The sequence below is a fragment of the Oncorhynchus nerka genome, linkage group LG4 (assembly GCF_034236695.1).
Source record: "Oncorhynchus nerka isolate Pitt River linkage group LG4, Oner_Uvic_2.0, whole genome shotgun sequence".
NCBI classification, from domain to species: domain Eukaryota; kingdom Metazoa; phylum Chordata; class Actinopteri; order Salmoniformes; family Salmonidae; genus Oncorhynchus; species Oncorhynchus nerka.
In genome coordinates this window covers 23,580,760-23,602,901 of record NC_088399.1, presented here as the reverse complement: position 1 = coordinate 23,602,901, position 22,142 = coordinate 23,580,760, and the positions used below count along the sequence as shown (strand labels likewise).

General features: G+C 42.8%; 1 protein-coding gene across 2 annotated transcripts in view; it reads right to left on the bottom strand.

The window, feature by feature from the left end:
• Positions 1-22,142, bottom strand: part of LOC115120737 (fibrinogen C domain-containing protein 1-like) — a 241,946-nt gene that overhangs the window by 5,619 nt on the left and 214,185 nt on the right. For both annotated transcript variants that reach the window (XM_029649730.2, XM_029649723.2), the window contains one exon: positions 1,925-2,104. In XM_029649730.2, the coding sequence (XP_029505590.1) occupies positions 1,925-2,104 (180 nt within the window). The remainder of the gene's footprint in view (positions 1-1,924; positions 2,105-22,142) is intronic.

Here is a 22,142-nt window from a genome sequence, read left to right as displayed (position 1 = left end):
CTGTAGTTGCAGGTGATGTGAATCATTATGTGGATTATAATTATTTGACATTTTTGTAAAGTTGATGCATTTTTAGTTGCGGCAAATCAAGTTTGAAATTTCAAAGTGGAAATTACAAACATTAGAAGTCTTTTTTAAAACGTAAATACACTACAAGTTTGCATTTCCTGTAGTGATCAAATTAAGATCCTACATCTGTATAGGCTACGGCTTTGCGCTGAATGTCATACTTGGGTGGTTGGCTTACTGTCAGCGGCACTGCACATGGGGATATTGAGTGATGACATTCTGTACCACACAATAAACGATTTCAGAGAATAATCTACTTGTTATTGGTGTTTCATAGCAACTCTTCAGGCTTTCAATAAACAAAAGTACACGAGTGCCTGGATGTGGATTTTTATATTACTCTACCTCTCCCTGTGTGTTTTTCACTCTTTCCCTCACTCCCTATCTCCCTCTCTATAATGCTTCATGCTGTGTCTGTGACCAGAAGGGGATAAAACCCCTCCTCTCCAGCGGTGAGGTGTTCGCTAGCAGCTCGTCTGGGCATCTTAAGCGTTTAAATCCCCAGGCTGGGTGTGGCCACTGCTACTCCCTTCTCCCCTCCAACCAAACCCTCCCAACCCTCTCTCAATTTGCCGTTTCCACGGTAACCCATGGTGCAATTAGTTCCGATAGAAGAAATGGCAAAACAGAGAAAAAAGATCAAAACATACAACCCATCGTGACAGCATGATGATGGTTTACCGGATGAAACTAAATAAGGGGAGAGAGAGATGAACCAGGCTAGGGGCACTTAGAGTCTCATTTGCAGCCCGCTCAGTGTCACCTTGTCTGGGTAAAGGGAAGGGGATGGGATGGGCGGCTCCACTGAACACCATTAAGATCCAGCAGCTTCTAGCCACAATAACTACCTGTCTACAGATCTCAGATCAGAGGAAAAAGTGTGTATATATGTGTGTGTGTGTGTGTGTGTGTGTGTGTGTGTGTGTGTGTGTGTGTGTGGGAGAGGGGCAGAAGAGTGGTAGGTGTCTAAAACAGTCATTGCGGATGATAATAACAAATATTGTGGTACTAAGAGGGTACAAGAATACAGGGGGAGGCTTCGTATGCTGCGGTGGGATTCAAATGTCCAACAGGCACGTTGTCAGTTGAAGGTCAGTTTCATTGCAGTAGGAGAAGCTATAAGCCATTTAAACAACCCATCTCTCTCTCTCTCTCCAAAACCTGATTGTGTCCTTCTTTACCCTCTCTCTCCCTCTCCCTCTCTCTCTCTTCTCCCTCGTCGTTCCCCCATCCCTCCTCTCTCATCTGTCCCCCTTCTCTGTCTGTGTGCTGTGCTAAGCGACCCAAAGTTTCTTAAAATTGCTTATTTGTAGCGACGAGCGTGAGACAGTGTTTTGTTTACGCTGCAGGTCAACCACAGTAATTCATTGTGTAGTAATTTATTCACGGGACGGGGCACTGGGTGAGATGTGACATTTGGGGAACAGATATATACTCTTTGTCCCCCTCAGTCTGTCTGTCTACATTGTTCAATCATCGGGCATTAACACAACACAGTGGAGACCAAAACCAAACACTCCCTCCATCTCTCCCTTCCTTTCTGCCTCCCTCCCTCACCCCCTCACCCCTCCCAACCTCACCCCCTCAGCACTTAACAATATTAACAAGACTACTGCAGATGACACAGCAGATATGACGGTAGATAGAGTCAATGCATTGCTGAGTTATAATTGTAGTATTTGAGAAGTAAATCTGAGGCTTAAATGTTTGTGTTTGGGGTGCTTTACCCTTTGATTGATGTCTAGGTCTACAATGACCTAATCTATGATTCGAATCAAACATCAATGTTAAGTTTTTTAGGTATATACTTTCTCGATCCCCAACGGGAACTGGTCAGTCAGATATAACCATGTACCTGCGTTTCCGGAGTAATCTCCAACTGTCAGTGGGTATCCATCATCATCCGGGTCCACGGAGAACAGGCCCACTCCAAAGGTCTCGTACTGGGCGTAGGCTGTACTGTTGTCAAAGTCCTCCAGGTCAATCCTCAACTCATAGTTACCCTGGATGGACAAGGCATGAATCTGCTTCAAACCTGCAGAGAGAGAGAGAGAGAGAGAGAGAAAAAAAAAAAAGGGATGAGAGAGAGGGAAGGAAAGAGAATGAATGAATGAAAGAATGAATGAGAAAGAAGTGAGAAAGAGAAGGAGAGAAAGAGAGAAGGTGTTAGAGGTGACCAATCAGAGCCCCTCCCTGAGGGAAAGAGACCCCCTTGTTGCTCAGAGAAAACCCCACCGAAGCCATTCAACATTGGTACTGCACCGTGCGTCTTTCACGAAAACCAAAATACACATAATTTCCTCACCTGCCAGTCAGTTCCCAGAAGTCACCCTGCTACAGTAAGTGAGAGGTCCCCTCAGTGCAGCAGGATGCTCGGTCTGGATGCGTTAACCCATGCTCTGTCACATAACTTTAAAGACAGCAGCTGGGTCCTCACAAACCAAGCACTTAAAGGACACACTCTGATCAACACACACGCATGCAGGTATTCACACACAAACGCACAAACACACACACACGTTAAGTGTGGAATACTATGACAGCGTGTCATAACTGATTTAGGAAATGAACATTGGCAGAGAGTGTGAACTCTGGGCCCTAGTTGTAAGTCTCTGAAGATGTTCTTGACCTGTTTATTCTCTAATTGAAGTTCCCAGAGTTAAGGTTAAGGGAATGAAGTTGTCAACAAAACAGATCCCAAGAGAGAGAGTGTGTGTGTGTGTGTGTGTGTGTGTGTGTGTGTGTGTGTGTGTGTGTGTGTGTGTGTGTGTGTGTGTGTGTGTGCATGTACATGTCTGAATGGACATTTACCAGTCACTGCATTTGGAAGCTCCCATGAAAGAAAACACAAATATTAAACCGTTATCCAGTCTCAACCATACATTCTTCAGCTTGCTGTGTGTCAATTTCACTCCATTCCAACTCGATGCTCATGGTCCTTACGTCATCAGAGTACGCAGCTGAACACTGTATACTGGAAACACTCGGTTAGTTATTTTAACTAAAACATAACCAATATTTGTTGGACATGAATACAGAACTTGTTTCTGCAACGCGGTTTGCTTTTAACAGCTAGGACCGCTATTTCTAGTCCCGAAAAACCACTTAACTGACAGGTTGGAGTCTGCTTGAAAGAGCCACTAACTTAGCTAAACTGCTAAGTTAGTCCCATATGAGTTCTCCAATGGAGCCCGCTTTGTCTGGAGAAGTAAATGAATGGTTCCAGCGCTTGTAGGAGCTGTATCTACTACGCTTTGTTTCAGGGCAAACTGGATCACTCAGAGTTCCAACGCTGTAGGAGCTGTATCTACTACGCTTTGTTTCAGGGCAAACTGGATCACTCAGAGTTCCAACGCTGTAGGAGCTGTATCTACTCCGCTTTGTTTCAGGACAAACTGGATCACTCAGAGTTCCAACGCTGTAGGAGCTGTATCTACTACGCTTTGTTTCAGGACAAACTGGATCACTCAGAGTTCCAACGCTGTAGGAGCTGTATCTACTCCGCTTTGTTTCAGGACAAACTGGATCACTCAGAGTTCCAAGCCGGCAATTGTTTGCTTGCCGAGGATTATAGGCTTGAGGTGGCTTCCTTTATAACGCAGGTAGCCAGCATACATAAGAAACTGGGGAAAACGCAGAGTAGAATGTTTATATTTTCTAAGCTGGGGGCTGGACGGTGTTCGCGCATGTTGAATGCATCTCTGTCTTGTCAGCGCATCTGGTCTCCAGTGCATCTCCTCGGGCCGGGATACATGGCACCAGTCCTACGCATGGTGTCCCCAGATCGCCAGCACAGCCCAGTGCGGTCTATTCCATCTCGCAGCACTGGCCTGGCTACGGGGAGTATCCAGCCAGGTAGGGTTGTGCAGGCTCGGTGCTCGAGACCTCCAGTGCGACTCCACAGTCTGGTCTATCCGGTGCCTCCTCCACGCACCAGGCTGTCTCTCCGTCTCCTTCCTGCAGGTGCTCCCATCTGTCCTGAGCTGCCAGAGTCTCCCGTCTTTCCTGAGCTGCCAGACTCGCCCGTCTGTCCTGAGCTGCCAGAGTCGCCCGTCTGTCCTGAGCTGCCAGAGTCGCCCGTCTGTCCTGAGCTGACGGAGTCTCCCACTGGTCCGGTGCTGCCGGAGTCGCCCTTCACTCTGGCGCTGCCGGAGTCTCCCGCCTGTCTGGTGCTGCCGGAATCTCCCGTCCATTCGGGACCCGTTGCTAGGGTCCCCAGTCCGAGGTCGGTGGCGAGAGTCGCCGCTCTAAAGAGGCCACGGAGGCGGGTAAAGAGGCGGGCAAAGACTATGGTGGAGTGGTGTCCACGTCCGGCGCCAGAGCCGCCACCGCGGACAGACACCCACCCAGACCCTCCCCTTTAGGTTCAGGTTTTGCGGCCGGAGTCCGCACCTTTGGGGGGGGAGGATACTGTCACATTCTGACCTTAGTTCTTTTGTTATGTCTTTGTTTTAGTATGGTCAGTGCGTGAGTTGGGTGGGTTGTCTATGTTCGTTTTTCTATGATTTGGTATTTCTGTGTTTGGCCTGGTATGGTTCTCAATCAGAGGCAGCTGTGTATTTATACATTGTGGATGGGGCTCCGGAGCAGATGGGGGCTCCCGCAGTGCAAAATGTGTTGCTATAGATGCAGTTTTGATATCGTTGTCGGCCGCCACAGGGAGACCCATGAGGCAGCTTTTGGTTTAAATTTAGAATCCTCCAATCCCCTATATGTAATTATTGGCGGAGAGTCACATCATATGTTTCGGTATACTGTAGGCCTACCATCGGCGACATGAGTCTCACTAGTGTTGAGTAATGTGATGTTAAAAGTGGTGTAGGTCTTATTCGTTTAAAGAGCATATTGAAGTTAGAAGCAATAGGATTTGAAGCAATAGCCTACAACTATTTTATAACCGTTTTGGACTGCTCTGACAAGCATGGAGCTGGTCTTGATAAATCAATGAGATTTTAATTTTCAGTGAATCTCCATTCGGGTATTGGTTAGACTACAATTAGAAATGTTATGTTCTTAGTGTAACCTTTATTTAACTAGGCAAGTCAGCCAAGAATACATTCTTATTTACAAGGACAGCTTACACCTTCCTCCCCGTCGGGAAATTGAAACCTGGTCTCCAGCGTGCCCACAAGACACGGGGATTCTTTAGCTAAATAGCCAAGTACTGGAGCCTACTCCCGACCCTCACGTTGTACTGTGCCATATTTTCCGTTCCATCCTAACGGAAATCCAGAGGGTTTTTTGTTTTTCTTGGAATAGAAACACCATAATATTAATCAAATTAATTAAGCAACATTTCTTAAAATCAGTTCCCATGTTACAAAAAAAGGTTTGAAATCATCTAGTACAGCCACTATTGAAGGCTATCAAATGCTTCTCAAAGATGCCCTTTGGTGGTCAAACTAGCACTAACTAGCATTAATGGTACCAGTGGTTGGCACTTAAATAACGTGCCATAGAATTCTGCGGCACCACCCAAGCTGTGCTGCAGTATGCTGAAACCTTTAAAGGACGAACCACAGTACACACACATGATAACATACACGCTATACACACACATGGATTTTGTGTTGTAGATATGTGGTAGTGGATTAGGGGCCTGAGGGCACACATTTAGTGTATTGTGAAATCTGTTATGAAAGTATTGTAAGGTCTTTAAAATAGTATAACTGCCTTAATTTTAACGGACCCCAGGAAGAGCAGCTGCTGCCTTGGCAACAGCTAATGGGGATCCATAATAAATACAAATACAAAATAGAAATGCTCAAGATTGAATTTAATCAATCTTTCAGAAAAAGTTAAATGCAGTGATTGACAAATCTCCAGTTAATCAATTAGATTTCCTGAAACTGACTGACTGAGAAGGACATCGACTGACCCCAACCCAGCTCAGCAGGTGGTGCCCACAGATGGTTTACACTGTATTGTGTACAGACACAATACAGACAAACACACAAATACATCAGACACACAACCGGCTGTGTGGTGACTGACTCAGTGAGTCTGTTTCAGTTCAGGGGTGTCATGGCTGTCTAAATGATCTCTAATTAAGGTTGAGAGAGAGGGGGAGACAGACAGAGGGGAGTGAGGGTGGAGAAAGAGTGATAGGCAGAGAGCACTAGAGGAGGAAAGTGTTGCCATCCCTCCTTCCACACATCCTTGCCACCTCCTGTGTCTTGTTTCCCCCTGCTGTGTAGACTGATCGTGCTTTCAGGCCAAAGCTGTGCACTCCTCTGATCAAAGATGCAGCAGTGACTGACACACTTCCTGACAGAAACCCACCTCCTGACAAAAACAAACATCCTGACAGGAACACACCTCCCTCTCTCTCTCACTCTCCTTCCCTCCAGTCCAACCTGGGGACTCAAGGCACTCTGAGGTGTTTCAGACAGACTAACAGTGGGGGTCTGCAGCTCAGTAGATATCAACCTCTAGCTTGGGTGTTCAAAACACATTCTCTGAATACAGGTGTTTTCTTAGGATGAAAACAGATTTGAAAGAGAAAGAATGAAAGTAAAGCTTGATTTTCTCCAGGCTTTGTAGCTTTAAACTAAGCTTGTGGTCTGAGATTTCAAGGATCCGTTATCATTACTGAACTGTAAGCAATGGGAACAAGCTGCTTTAGTTTGAGGTCACAGTAAAGATATGACATATTTTATGTAATCAGAGCACTAACTTGTAAGTAAGCATTTTGTTTTACACCATGTTTTACACCATGTGTATCCCGTACATACGACTAATACAATTTGAAACTGACACTTGAAACATACAGAAACAAGATAAGAGAACCCGAATGAGCAATAGATCAACTGTTCAGTAGCCTGGTCTCAGATCTGTTTGCGCTGTCTTGCCAAATACTTGTCACTCATTACCAAGTCAAACATGTTTGGCTTAACAATTCCATAGCGAACAAGAGAACAGAACCATATTGTCAGGAGCCAACGGCATTTCCCAGACGCACCTCATCAGAAAATCAGTTATCTTCCTATCCAAACCTCACCAAAATGAACTGCTCGTGGCTCAGTCTCATTTGAATGAATTAGCAATCCTGCAGTTCTGTACGTCTCAGCGTGGTCTGACAGAGGGTTGACAAGGGCTCACTACAAGGCCTAATTTGACAACAAACCCTGATGAAACAGAAACCTTGGTGAAACAGAAAACTCTGGTGAAACAGCAAGCCCTGGTGAAATGATTCAAATCTAAAATATACAATTCAACCAGAGTGCCCTTAGAGCATAGGAGAAGGTTGCACTTGACCGTTCGACTGAAACCACACTATTGCAATGAATTTGAGATGGTGAAAACTCACATCAATACCTTTGTCAGATAACACTGTTAAACAAATAGTTTATGCTATGCTAGCAATCAAGAGGAAACTGAATGAATGACTCAAAAACTCCCCAGCTTATGCTCTGCAAATGGATGTTAGCTGTGAGGCCCGAGATGCTCATGCATTGACTTTTGTGTGCGCTACATTTCGGGGGATGCTATTCACGAGGACATATTGTTCTGTCTCATGATTCCCGAGTATGAAACGGAACAGGGGATGTACAGTGTGCTGCGTGACTATATTGACAAAAAAAAACAGATTCCATGGGATCGAATGGTGGGCATTTGCACAGATGGGGCTCCATCTATAGCAGGACGGTGGGCAGGGCTCTGCACTCTAGTTATGAACGTGTCTCCCTCTGACACATTGTATGTTACACCAAGAGCAACTGGCAGCAAAAGAGCTGAGCATAGAACTCGGAGACACACTGAGTATACAAACATTAAGAACACCTGATTTCCATAACATAGACTGACCAGGTGAATCAAGGTCAAAGTTGTAATCCTTTATTGATGTCAATAAAATACACTTCAATCAGTGTAGATGAAGGGTAGGAGACAGGGTGCATGGGCAAGATAAAATATTTAAGTGCCTTTGAACGGGGTACAGTAGTAGGCGCACCGGTTTGTGTCAAGAACTGCAATGCTGATGAGTTTTTCACGCTCAACAGTTTCCCGTGTGTATCAAGAATAATCCACCACCCAAAGGACATCCAGCCAACTGGACACAACTTTGAGAAGCATTGGAGTCAACATGGGCCAGCATCCCTGTGGAATGCTTTCGAAACCTTGTTGAGTCCATGCTCAGACAAATTGAGGCTGTTCTGTTTGGTACACTCAGTGTATACTGCAGCAGGTAACTTTGATTGTAAACTACATTAAACCACATCCACTGCGCGCACGTGTGTTCGCAAAACTATGTGGAGATATGGGATAAGAGCATGACAATGTTCTATTTCACAGGCTTGGTGGTTATTGAGGGGGAGTGTTAGAAAGATCTTTCGCATTGATAGAGGAACTTGTCTTTCACAATGGATGTAAAAAATTAGACTTGGTTGACTCTCTGTGTAATGAACATTTGTAGCAGACATATTTGGTACACTGAACAAACTGAACACAAGCATGCAGGGGAAATACAAAAACATTCTACAGATAAGTAGACCTCTGACCATTAATGCCAAGTTCAAAACAACTGGGAACTCAGAACTCGACTTCAGTCCGTTCAAGACAACGGGGGAACTCATGAATAAATTAGTTAAGACTGGGAAAAATAGTTTTGAACTGTCATCCAACTCGGATTTCCAACTCGGGAACTCAGGTCTCTTTCTAGAACTCTGACTTTCTGACCTGAAGATCACTGACCTCATAATTTGACCTCATATTATTCAGAGTTCCCAGTTGTCTTGAAAGCACCAGAAAACTGATGGTACCCTTCGCTAGCTCATATCTGTGTGAAGCTTCAGTCAGTGCCCGTGTCAGCATTAAAACCAAATATTGATCCAGGTGCGTACTGTTGACAACGCCCCTGACTTTGAGAAGCTCTGACACTACATGCATTAAGCACACCCATCTCATTAGTGGTGGTGAGATTAGAGACATTATGTCAGACTCATTTGCAATTGGCTGTCAAAGCCCCGCATTAAAAGTATGTGATGGTGAGTTTAGAAGACAATCAGAAATACTGTTGTAATGCTTTTCAATTGACTACCATAGCACCAAATAAAAAAGCTTACATTTATTTACTGTTAATTACATAATGGTTGGGGTCATGAGAATTTCAAGATGTCAAAATGGGGATGTGGGCCAAAAAAGTTTAGGAACCTCTAATGTAAGAAATAGTGGCCAGGGTAGAGGAGCGGCTTAGTTTGGGTTTAGTTTCCCTCAACAGGAGGTGGGTCTACGTCTACCAACTCTTTGAGTTCCACAGATCATCAGCACATTCTTGGGTGCTTCTCAGTCGTTCATATGTTCCGTTCTCAGACTTCACAATACACTTTCACACAATAAACACTCGCATGCACACACACACACTCAGCAGTCCTCTATACCAGTCTAACAATTAATGCCACATCCTATGGCTAGACAGACAGTGGTAGTTCCCTCAACAGACTCTACAACCCTTCAGGGAAAAGATCACCTCAAAGTTTAAACTTTAAAAGCTTCCATCTGGATCCACACAAACACACACACACACACACACACACACACACACACACACACACACACACACACACACACACACACACACACACACACACACACACACACACACACACACACACACACACACACACAGCTTTAATTCACTATCAAATTAAAGCCCTGGAGATTCTCTCTTAGACTCTTCCTGAGAATAATTCAACAGAGGCTGCTTCCCAATAGCACCCTATTGTTTACATTGTGCAATACTTGTGACCAGGGCACTATGTAGGGGATGGGGTTTAATTTGTCAGGCTGCCAGAGAAACGTTCCAAAACAACAAAGACGTTCATGGTCTTCCTTAGTTAAAACTTAAAACGCTCAGGTGTGGTCTTCCTAGCCAGCCACGCTAATTCAATGCTATTGTTGAGTTACAGTGGCAAGAAAAAGTATGTGAACCCTTTGGAATTACTTGATTATAAATTGATCATAAAATGTGATCTGATCTTCATCAATGTCACAATAACAGATAAACACAGTTTGCTTAAACTAATAGCACACCAATTATTGTATTGAATACATAATTTAAACATTCACAGTGTAGGTTGGAAAAAGTATGTGAACCCCTAGGCTAATGACTTCCCCAATAGCGAATTGGAGTGAGCTAATCTGGAGTCCAATTAATGAGACAAGATTGGAGATTTTGTTTAGAGCTGCCCTGCCCTATAAAAACACTCACAAAATTTGCATCTGCTATTCACAAGAAGCATTTCCTTATGTGAATCATGCCTCAAACAAAAGAGATCTCAGAAGACCTAAAATTACGAATTGTTGACTTGCATAACCTGGAAAGGGTTACAAAAGTATCTCTAAAAGCCTTGATGTTCATCAGTCCACGGTAAGACAAATTGTCTATAAACCGAGAAAGTTCAGCACTGTTGCTACTCTCCCTAGGAGTGGCTGTCCTGAAAAGATGACTGCAAGAGCACAGCGCAGAATGCTCAATGAGGTTAAAACGAATCCTAGAGTGTCAGCTAAAGACTTACAGAAATCTCTGGAACATGCTAACATCTCTGTTGACGAGTCTAAGATACGTAGAACACTAGACAAGAATGGTGTTCATGGGAAGACATTACGGAGGAAGCCACTGCTGTCCAAAAAAAACATTGCTGCACGTTTGAAGTTCACAAAAGAGCACCTGGATGTTCCACGGCACACCTGGCAAAATATTCTGTGGACAGATAAAACTAAAGTTAAGTTGTTTGGAAGGAACACACAACACTATGTATGGAGAAAAAAAGGCACAGCACACCAAGATCAACACCTCATATCAACTATAAAGTATGGTGGAGGGAGAATCGTGGTTTGGCGCTGCTTTGCTGCCACAGGGCCTGGACAGCTTGCTATCAACGAAGGAAAAATGAATTCCCATGTTTATCAAGACATTTTGCAGGAGAATGTAAGACTATCTGTCCGCCAATTGAAGGTCAACAGAAGTTGGGTGATGCAACAGGACAACAACCCAAAACACAGAAGTAAATCAAAAACAAAATGGCTTCAACAGAAGAAAATACACCTTCTGAAGTGGTGGGCAGCAGAGCCCTGACCTCAAGCCGATTGAAATGCTGTGGCATGACCTCAAGAGATAGGTTCACACCAGACATCCCAAGAATATTGTTGAACTGAAACAGTTCTGTAAAGAGGAATGGTCCAAAATTCCTCCTGACTGTTGTGAAGGTCGGATCCGCAACTACAGAAAACATTTGGTTGAGGTGATTGCTGCCAAAGGAGGGTCAACCAGTTATTAGATCTAAGGGTTCTTTTTCCACCTTGCACTGTGAATGGTTAGACATGAAAATGAATACTTGTTAGTGTGTTATTAGTTTAAGCAGAATGTGTTTGTCTATTGTTGTGACTTAGATGAAGATCAGATTAAGTTATATGGCCAATTTATGCAGAAACCCAGATAATTCCAAAGGGTTCACATACTTTTTCTTGCCACTGTATTTAAACTGCCTCTGCTCCTCAGCAATGAGGATCTTGAGGTGTTTTGCTGGTGAATTATCATGTTGATTGCTCCATTAGAGGAGCCTCCCCCTCTTTATTTATCCCACTGATCTCCTTTTCAGTAACAGTTTAACGAGGAGAAAACTCTCTCCTCTGTGTCGGCAAGGTGAACAACCAGACACAAGGAAGTTACATGTTTTATAAAGGACTCATTAGGAATGGAGAAGGTTGGTACTGACGTCTGTCCAGGCAAAGTATTAAAAGCAATATGGACTCTTTCATAAGATGCATATCCTATCAGTTTGAGTCTGTGATTTAGAATGTGACTGATTATAAAATATATATTCTTTTTGGTTTGTAAGTCTGTTGATAACCTTGGAATTATAATGTTAATGTTATAATGTTTACATTATAATGTTTTACTGCATAATGTAGGCTGTTTTGTGACTACAATGGACTTAATTTGTTATGACTATATTACTACACTGTACCTACTACTGTGAACCCAATGATTGTCTGACTATAAATGTGTTAACAGTATCACCCTACAAGTGTGTACCAGCAGGGCTACAGTCCAGTGTATCGGATCCAGACAGCTTTGTAGAATGACAATAGTTGGTAACAACAACATCGATTCAAATAGACTTCTCAAGGGCACCGATCCCACACTTCCTTCCCAGAAATCACATGCAACTGACAACAATGCAGTTTTTTAACTCGAAATAATTTCCATTGTGTTTGGTATTGTGTATTGTGTACAATTCCAGTCAGTGGCCAAGTGGCATTGAGTGCATTGTAATTAAACAGTTCATTCATCCAGCCAAGGTTGCCAAAACATGGCTGAACTCCCCTAAGATAACCTATTGTTCAGTTATCCTTTTTGGGATAGGGGGCAGCATTTTCACTTTTGGATGAATAGCATGCCCAGAGTGAACTGCCTCCTACTCTGTCTCAGATGCTAATATATGCATACTATTATTAGTATTGGATAGAAAACACTCTGACATTTCTAAAACTGTTTGAATGATGTCTGTGAGTATAACAGAACTCATATGGCAGGCGAAAAACCTGAGAAAAAGTTTTTTAAAGCTGGGCCTACCGAATACACATTGAGATATGGATAAAGTTGCACCTCCTACGGCTTCCACTATATGTCCACCGTCTTTAGAAACTGGTTTGAGGATTCTACTATAAAGTAAGCTCTCATAAGAGCTCTTTGAGTCAGTGGTCTGGTAGAGAGCCTTGGTCTCATGACACTGCTCCCGACAGAGTTATCTCTCGTTCCAGTGCTTTTCTTCAGACAAAGGAGTTCTCCAGTTGGAACATTATTGATGTTTTATGTTAAAACATCCTAATGATTGATTCCATACATCGTTTGAAATGTTTCTAAGGGACTGTAACTGAACCTTTCGAGTTTTTGTCTGGATGAAGTGCCTGCGTCTCATGAAGATGGATTACTGGGCTGAACATGCTAACAAGTGGCTATTTGGACATACATTTTGGAACTTTATGGAACAAATCAGTCATTTATTGTCGAACTGGGATTCCTGGGACTGCCTTCTGATGAAGATCGTCAAAGGTAAGTGAATATTTATGGTGTTGTTTCTAACTTTGTTGATTCCAAAATGGCCTACAACATTCCTGAACAACTAATTATAACAGTTAACCTCTAGAAGCTAGCGGGCACTATTTAACCTGTTAGTACTCTAGGGGCAGTATTTCATTTTTGGATAAAAAGATGTGCCCGTTTTAAGCGCAATATTTTGTCACGAAAAGATGCTCGAATATGCTTGGAATTGATAGTTTTGGAAAGAAGACAGTCTTACGTTTCCAGAACTGCAAAGATTTTCACTGTGAGTCCCTTAGAACAAATGCTTCGGGCAAAACCAAGATGTATGACCGACCAGGAAATGAACAGGATTTCTGAGGCTACGTTTTCCATGATCGCCTTATATGGCTGTGAATGCGACAGGAATGAACAGACTCTTTATCTTGTTTCCCCAAGGTCTCTGCAGCATTGTGACGTATTTGTAGGCATATCATTGGAAGATTGACCATAAGAGACTACAATTGCCAAGTGTCCCTCTTGGTGTCTGCGTGGCATTTGGTGCGCAAAACTCAGCTCCCAGTATTTTTCCATTCGAATCTCAGAACAAACCAGGCTACAAGGACGGTGCTTTCAATGGAGAGATATATGACAAACCACCTTCAGGATTGATTCAAACAACGTTTTCCATGTTTCAGTCGATATTATGGAGTTAATTCGGAAAAAAGTTCGACATGTAGGTGACTGAATTTTCGGTTAGTTTCGGTAGCCAAATGCATAGTAACAAAAGGGAACGATGTGTCCTACACAAGAATCTTTCAGGAAAAACTGGACATCTGCTATGTAACTGAGAGTCTCCTCATTGAAACATCTGAAGTTCTTCAAAGGTAAATTATTTTATTTGATTCCTTGGCTGGTTTTTGTGAATATGTTGCGTGCTAAATGCTAACGCTAAATGCTAAGCTAGCTATCACCACTCTTACACAAATTATTGATTTTCTCTGGTTCTAAAGCATATTTTGAAAATCTGAGACGACAGGATTGTTAAGAAAAGGATAAGCTTGAGAGCAGGCATATTTATTTCATTTCATTTGCGATTTTTAGAAATCGCTAACGTTGCGTTATGGTAATGAGCTTGAGGCTGTAGTTACGCTACCGCATACGGGTTTGGGCGGACTACGTCCTGTGCCTATTAAAATAAAGTTCCCAAAGTAAACGGCCTATTTCTCAGGACCAGATGCTAGAATATGCATATAATTGACAGATTAGGATAGAAAACACTCTAAAGTTTCCAAAACTGTCTAAATATTGTCTGTGAGTATAACAGAACTGATATTGCAGGCGAAACCCTGAGAAAAATCAAACCAGGAAGTGGCTTCTATTTTGAAAACTCCATGCTCCATAGCCTCCCATTGCTCAATTTAAAGGGATATCAACCAGATTCCTTTTCCTATCGCTTCCTCAAAGTGTCAACAGTCTTCAGACATAGTTTCAGGCTTTTATTTTGAAGAATGAGCATGAATGACCACATTGAGTAAGTGGATAGGTGGGGGCTCTCAGAGTGAGTTGTGCGCAAAAGAGAAAGTTGGCCATTGTTACTCCCGGTCCTAGTGAAAATCCAACTGTCCCGGTTGATATATTATCGATTAGATATTTGAAAAACACCCTGAGGATTGATTATAATAAACGTCTGACATGTTTCTGTGGACATTATGGATATAATTTGGAATTTTTGTCTGCGTTGTCATGGATTCCTGGGCATAACGCACTAAACTAACGTAGGTATTTGGATATAAAAAATATCTTTATGGAACAAAAGGAACATTTGTTGTCTAACTGGGAGTCTCGTGAGTGAAAACATCCGAAGATCATCAAAGGTAAACGATTAATTTGATTGCTTTTCTGATTTTCGTGACCAAGCTACCTGATGCTAAGTGTACTTATTGTTTTGTCGAGCGATCGATAAACTTACACAAACGCTTGTATTGCTTTCGCTGTAAAGCATCATTTCAAAATCTAAGACGACAGGTGGATTAACATAGAAATTCTGGGTACATCAGAAGTAGGGGGGTAGCTCTAACAGTTTTAACAAAAGGCTAAGCTGTGTTTTTCATTATTGCACTTGTGATTTCATGAATATGAATATTTTCTAGTAATATTATTTGACTGTGGCGCTATGCTATTCAGCGTTGCTGATGACAATTATCCCGGATCCGGTATGGGTGGTTCAGAGAAGTTTATATGGCATTCTTGAGGTACAGTAAATAATTAATGATATATTATTTAACCTTCTATATGATGAAAGTCACTTATATCATCCTTTTCAATTTTCTAGGCACGGAACTAAAAGAATCTCATGAGCATTCCGAAGCATTCTATACCCCTCTGGTGTTCCATTGAAGATCATCGCATGCATCACTGTCACGCCCTGACCATAGAGAGCCCTTGTTTATCTATGGTGTAGTAGGTCAGGGCGTGACTAGGGGTTATTCTAGTTTATAATTTCTATGTTTTGTTCTAGTTTATTTTCTATGTTGGTGTTTTGTATGATTCCCAATTAGAGGCAGCTAGTAATCGTTGTCTCTAATTGGGGATCATATTTAAGTAGATATTTTTCCCACCTGTGTTTGTGGGATATTGTTTTGTGTTTGTGCATGTGCACCACTTAGTCACTTTTCGTTGTTCGTTTATTGTTTTTGTTTTGCTGAAGTTTCACTTGGAAATAAAGATGTGGAACTACACATACGCTGCGCTTAGGTCCAGTTCTTTCGACAAGCGTGACAGAATATCCCACCAACAAAGGACCAAGCAGTGTGAAAATGAGGTAAGGAAGTTCTGGACTTGGGAGGACATAAGAGGACACGAGAGCCTTCCTTGGCGGGACTCGCCAAGGAGCATGGAAGGACAGCGATGACACCGGGGACCACGGCCACAGAAACCCCAAGATTTCTGTGGCACATGGAACTGGCAGTCGAGCAGCGGAGAGTGCCAGAGCCTGTTTGGGAGTCAGAGGAGGAATTTGATGAAAGATTCTGGAGAGAGGTGGTAGCGATGAGAATGCTGCTGTACATGCGTGCTGAAGAGCGTGACACCAGACCGGTGCCATCTGCACCGTTTTCACGCATCTGGCCTCTAGTGCACCTTTCCTAGTCCGGTACGCCCTGCTTCCCGCACTCGCCCTGAAGTGCGTGTCAACAGTCCAGTGCCACCTATGCCGGATCCACGCATCAGGCCTCCAGTGCGTCTCCCCAGTCCGGTATGTCCTGTGCCCGCTCCCCGCACTCTCCCTGAAGTGCGTGTCACCAGTCCGGTACCACCTGTCCCGGCTCCACGCATTAGGACTCCAGTGCGCCTCCCCAGTCCTGTACGTCCTGTGCCTGCTCCTCGCACTCGCCCTGAAGTGCGTGTCACCAGTCCGGTGCCATCTGTGCCGGCTCCACGCATCAGGCCTCTAGTGTGCCTCCCCCAGTCTGGTACGTCCTGTGCCTGCACCTCGCACTTGCCCTGAAATGCGTGTAACCAGTCCGGTGCCACCTGTACCGGCTCCACGCTCTAGGCCTCCAGTGCGCATTCACAGTCCAGAGCTTCCGGCGACGGTTCACAGTCCAGAGATTCCGGCGACGGTTCACAGTCCAGCGCTTCCGGCGATGGTTCACAGTCCAGAGCTTCCGGCAACGGTTCACAGTACAGAGCTTCCGGCGAGGGTTCACAGTCCGGATCCTCCCACAAAGGTCCACAGTCCGGAACCTCCCATGATGGTCCACAGTCCGGAACCTCCAGCGACGGTCCATGGTCCGGAACCATTTAAACTCAGCTTTTCACAATTCCTGATTTTTAATCCAAATAAAAAATCCCTGTTTTAGGTCAGTTAGGATCACCACTTTAAGAGGTTTTAAGAATGTGAAATGTCCGAATATTTCAGCTTTTATTGCTTTCATCACATTCCGAGTGGGTCAGAAGTTTACATATACTCAATTAGTATTTGGTAGCATTTCCTTTAAATTGTTTAACTTGGGTCAAATGTGTCAGGTAGCCTTCCACAAGCTTTCCACAATAAGTTGGGTGAATTTTGGACCATTCCTCCTGATAGAGCTGGAGTAACTGGGTCCGGTTTGTAGGCCTCCTTGCTCGCACACGCTTTTTCAGTTCTGATCCTATCTGATTGAGGTCAGCCTTTTTGCAACAACTTTGGAATTATGCTTGAGGTCATTGTCCATTTGGAAGACCCATTTGCGACCAAGCTTTAACTTCCTGACTGATGTCTTGAGATGTTGCATCAATATATCTACATCATTTTCCTTCCAAATGATGCCATCTATGTTGTGAAGTGCACCAGTCCCTCTTGCAGCAAACCACCCCCACAACATGATTCTGCCACCCCTGTGCTTCACGGTTGGGATGGTGTTCTTCGGCTTGTAAGCCTCCCCCTTTCCCTCCAAACATAACGATGGCCATTATGGCCAAACAGTTCTATTATTGTTTCATCAGACCAGAGGACATTTCTTCAAAATGTATGATCTTTGACCCCATGTGCATTTTCAAACCATAATCTGGCGTTTTAATGGCGGTTTTGGAGCAGTGGCTTCTTCCTTGCTGAGCGGCCTTTCAGATTATGTCGATATAAGACTCATTTTAATGTGGATATAGATACTTTTGTACCTGTGTCTTCCAGCGTCTTCACAATGTCCTTTGCTGTTGTTCTGGGATTGATTTTCACTTTTCGCACCAAAGTACGTGGTGCCATGGTGTTTATGCTTTCATACTATTGTTTATACATATGAATGTGGTACCTTCAGGTGCTTGTACATTGCTCTCCAATGATGAACCAGACTTGTGGAGGTCTACAATAATTTTTCTGAGGTCTTGGCTGATTTCTCTTGATTTTCCCATGATGTCAAGCAAAGGCAGTGAGTTGAAGGTAGACGTTTAAATACATCCAGAGGTACACCTCCAATTGACTCAAATCATATCAATTAGCCTATCAGAAGCTTCTAAAGCCATGACATTTTCTGGAATTGTCCAAGCTGTTTAAAGGCAAAGTCAACTTAGTGTATGTAAACTTCTGACCCACTGGAATTGTGATACAGTGAATTATAAGTGAAATAATCTGTCTGTAAACAATTGTTGGAAAAAATACTCGTATTTTGCACAAAGTAGATATCCTAACCTACTTGCCAAGACTATAGTTTGTTAACAAGAAATGTGTGAAGTTGTTACGGATACAGGTGTCCTGGGGGTATTTGTATTTCTCCTCTGTCCTAGTAACAGGTGGCAGTCATCAGTCACATCAATCTGAAGACACACCTCCTCCTGTTTTCCTTACCCAATCACATTCCCTTTCCCTTGGTTTAAAAACCCAGTCAGTTGTTTTCCCAGACTCTCTCTCTCTCTCCCTCTGGCTCTCTCTCTCTCCCTCTATCTTTGGATTTGCTGAAGACCACATATTCTTTCATACGCCACAGTTTAGTTTGTTTGTGCGGATACATCTAACATTGTCTGTTATCATGTGAGTATGTACTGCTGTGGTGTATTATTGTTGGTTTTTGGTGGGAAATGGGGATAACCAACCAAGTCGCCCTTGGGAAATACATTACCTGTAGGAAAACTTTGTCTAAATACCCCAGTTAGAACTGGGTGGACCACCCACTGTATTTATTGGTTAGTTAGCTAGCTGTTCTTTACCCAGTAAGACATGCTTAGGGTTTTTTGGATATTTATTATTTATTTCCTTGGGTCCATCTCAGCCCCTTTTTTCCACACCCCATTACCGTGTGCTTGACAATAAACCTAATGTGTTTGACGGTAGGTTTAGGTTGTCTGTGGATTTCTTTTAGTTCTCACTGTTCCTTTTCACTGTTGTGATTTGCATGAGATATGTTACGGGTCTCATTTCCCTCCCCCTAGACTGCTGGGAGAAGGGGGTTCGCAACATAAGTGATTGAAAAACCTAAGTGTATGTAAACTTCAGACTTCAACAGTATAGAATGGAAATAAATACACAACTGGGAACATACTGTCCCGTTGTCACCCTGGTAACGAGCCGGTGAAAAAATACATACTAAAAATGAAATATATACTCAATTATCTTATTAAAACTGGTTCAGAATCATCCATAACTCATTCCAAAGCTCTGAGGTTTTTAGAGCATCGGACTAATTATACTTGTTGGGACCATAAAGTGTGCAATTTGTCAGGGTGTTTCTTTGGGGTTTTTTGGTTAAACCATTAGCGCGAGAGATTTGTGTTTCTCAAATGCCTAGAACAGCTAATGAGTGAGACATTGTTGTCTTGTGATTAAATATGTAAAAGCCGTCAGCTGGAAGTCTGTGTGATGCCGTTAAAAGATTCAAATATAAATTATTTATTTGCTTTGATTCAAAAACTATGTCCTAAAAGGGAAACATATTGGGTGCTTTTAAGACAGCGTTGAGAACCCATCCCCTCTGTCTGGTTCGCATTGTGACATCGGGCAGATAGATGGAGAGAGAGAGAGAGAGAGAGATGAATAGAATAAAAAAAACAGTGCTCTAAAGCTGACAGAGGAATGATTACACTTCTCTTTGCCACTTGTAACATTTCTCTGTGTTAATTATTCATAATGCTTTTCTCCCTCTGCGTGGCTGCAGGGCAACTCTTATACCATTGATTCTTGTTAAAAAGACTCTTTGGTTTCTCAGTTTATTTCTGTTTCTCTCTTTCCCTCTCTGTCTCTGTGTTTCCCTCTCAAATTCAAATATCCAAATTCAAGCTGCTTAATTGGCATGAAAAACATTGCGTTACTATTGCCAAAGCAACAATGTATACAATATATATTGTAATAAAATTATGGAGAATAATAATATAAAATTGTCAATAGTATATATATAACAAATAATAAAGGCTAAACATGGAAAATTAAACTATAACTAACTGTCATCCTCACCGTTACATCAGTACTACAACTAACATCATCATTACTACTACTAATAATACTAGCATCATCATTAAATTGCTATCAGTACCATCAAACACTCCTACCCGTACCACTACTATTTGGAATAACGATCACAATAACAATAATATTAATAGTAATAACAAAAATAATAAGTAAGTAATTGGTTACTATGCAGATGTTATTATTCAGTGTCCCTCAGGCTATGGCAGTTAAATAAATATTTAGCTGCAAGAAGAGCCGTTGCTCCTTCGCACATGAGTATTTTTAGTTTTTCCTCTGGGTTTAATAACTCTATCTCTCTCAATCAGAACCCCTTTCTCTCACTCTCTCTCTTTCTACCAGACCCCCTTTCTCTCTTTCTCTTTCAGTAGACATTTAACTTCAGATTCTAGTAGGGTGAGGCCAGGTGCTGCAGACTGTTCTAGTACCCTCGCCAATTCATTGATATTGTTTGGACACACCTACTCCCCCTTATTTTTACTATTTTCTACATTGTAGAATAATAGTGAAGACATCAACACTATGAAATAACTATAATAAGGGCTATTCGACCAACCAAGAAAGAGAGTGATGGAGTGCTGCATCACATGACCTGGCCTCCACAATCACCTGACCACAACCCAATTGAGATGGTTTTGGATGAGTTGGACCACAGAGGGAAGGAAAAGCAGCCAACAAGTGTTCAGCATATGTGGGAACCCCTCCAAGACTGTTGGAAAAGCATTCCAGGTGACGCTGGTTGAGAGAAAGCCAAGTTAGTTTCCCAGATACCAGGAAGATGAGACAAGGCATTGTTCTGAACTCTTCCAGGCTCTCTCTATCTCGAGTCACACACACCACATCTTGTCTATAGAGTGCTAGCTTTTAGTTTTTTTTATCACCAACACAAATCAATTGTCAGCTTCAAGCTATCTCTAGTAGAACCCATGTCCTCAACACCCAGACTAGCTGCAGGGTGCTAGAGTGGAGACCATAAAACACAGCATTATCTTCCGGGTTGGAGCGAGCAGTCGCATCCGCACTTCGGTCTGCAGGTAGTATAACTTTTCATTACATTTCATTACATTTCATTATAGTACAACGGTTTGATTTGTCTAATCTTAGCAATTTCTTCTTAGCTAGCTACATAGCCGTCTTTGTATCAAAGATAATTGCGTAATTATCGTATTTCGTCGTCCTAACGTATCTGCCCAGCAGCTAGCCAGCTAGCTAACGCCCACCGTCTACATAGCTAGCTACATAGCCGTCTCTGTATCAAAGATAATTGTGTAGATAATTGTGTAGTCTAGAGCGATTTTCTAGGTTACCTAGCCAGCTATTGTCATTCTTTTAACGCAACGTAACGTAATCAACACTGCTAGCTAGCCAGCTAGCCCCTGAATCAACAACGCAGCCACTGCCAGCTAGCCTACAAAGTCAACAACGCAGCCACTGCCAGCTAGCCTACTTCAGCAGTACTGTAACATTTTTAATAATTTTAGTCAATAAGAATAGCAGCACTGTAGAAACTATTACCCTCAACTGAACGACTTGATTAGTGTAGTGTTAGCTAGCTACATAGTTGTCTTTGCTGTCTTCGTATCCAAGATAATTGTGTAGTTTAGAGTGTGTAGTTTTTAGAGTGATTATCTTAATTTACCGTGGTTAGCTAGCCAGCTATTTGTCGTCCTTAACGTAGGAGACACTGCTAGCTAGCCAACAGCTAGCCAACGTCTACCGATTAGAACTCAACAACCCGGTCGCATTCCGCCTCGCTCCACAGGTAGTATCACATTTTCATTTCATTTCATTACAGTACAACGGTTTGATTTGTTTGATCGTAGCTAGCTACATAGCTAGCTACATAGCCGTCTTTGTATCAAAGATAATTGTGTAGTCTAGAGCGATTTTCTAGGTTTTTAATCATTTTAGTCAATAAGATTCTTGCTACGTAAGCTCAACTTTCTGAACATTTGAGACGTGTAGTCCACTTGTCATTCCAATCTCCTTTGCATTAGCGTAGCCTCTTCTGTAGCCTGTCAACTATGTGTCTGTCTATCCCTGTTCTCTCCTCTCTGCACAGACCATACAAACGCTCCACACCGCGTGGCCGCGGCCACCCTAATCTGGTGGTCCCAG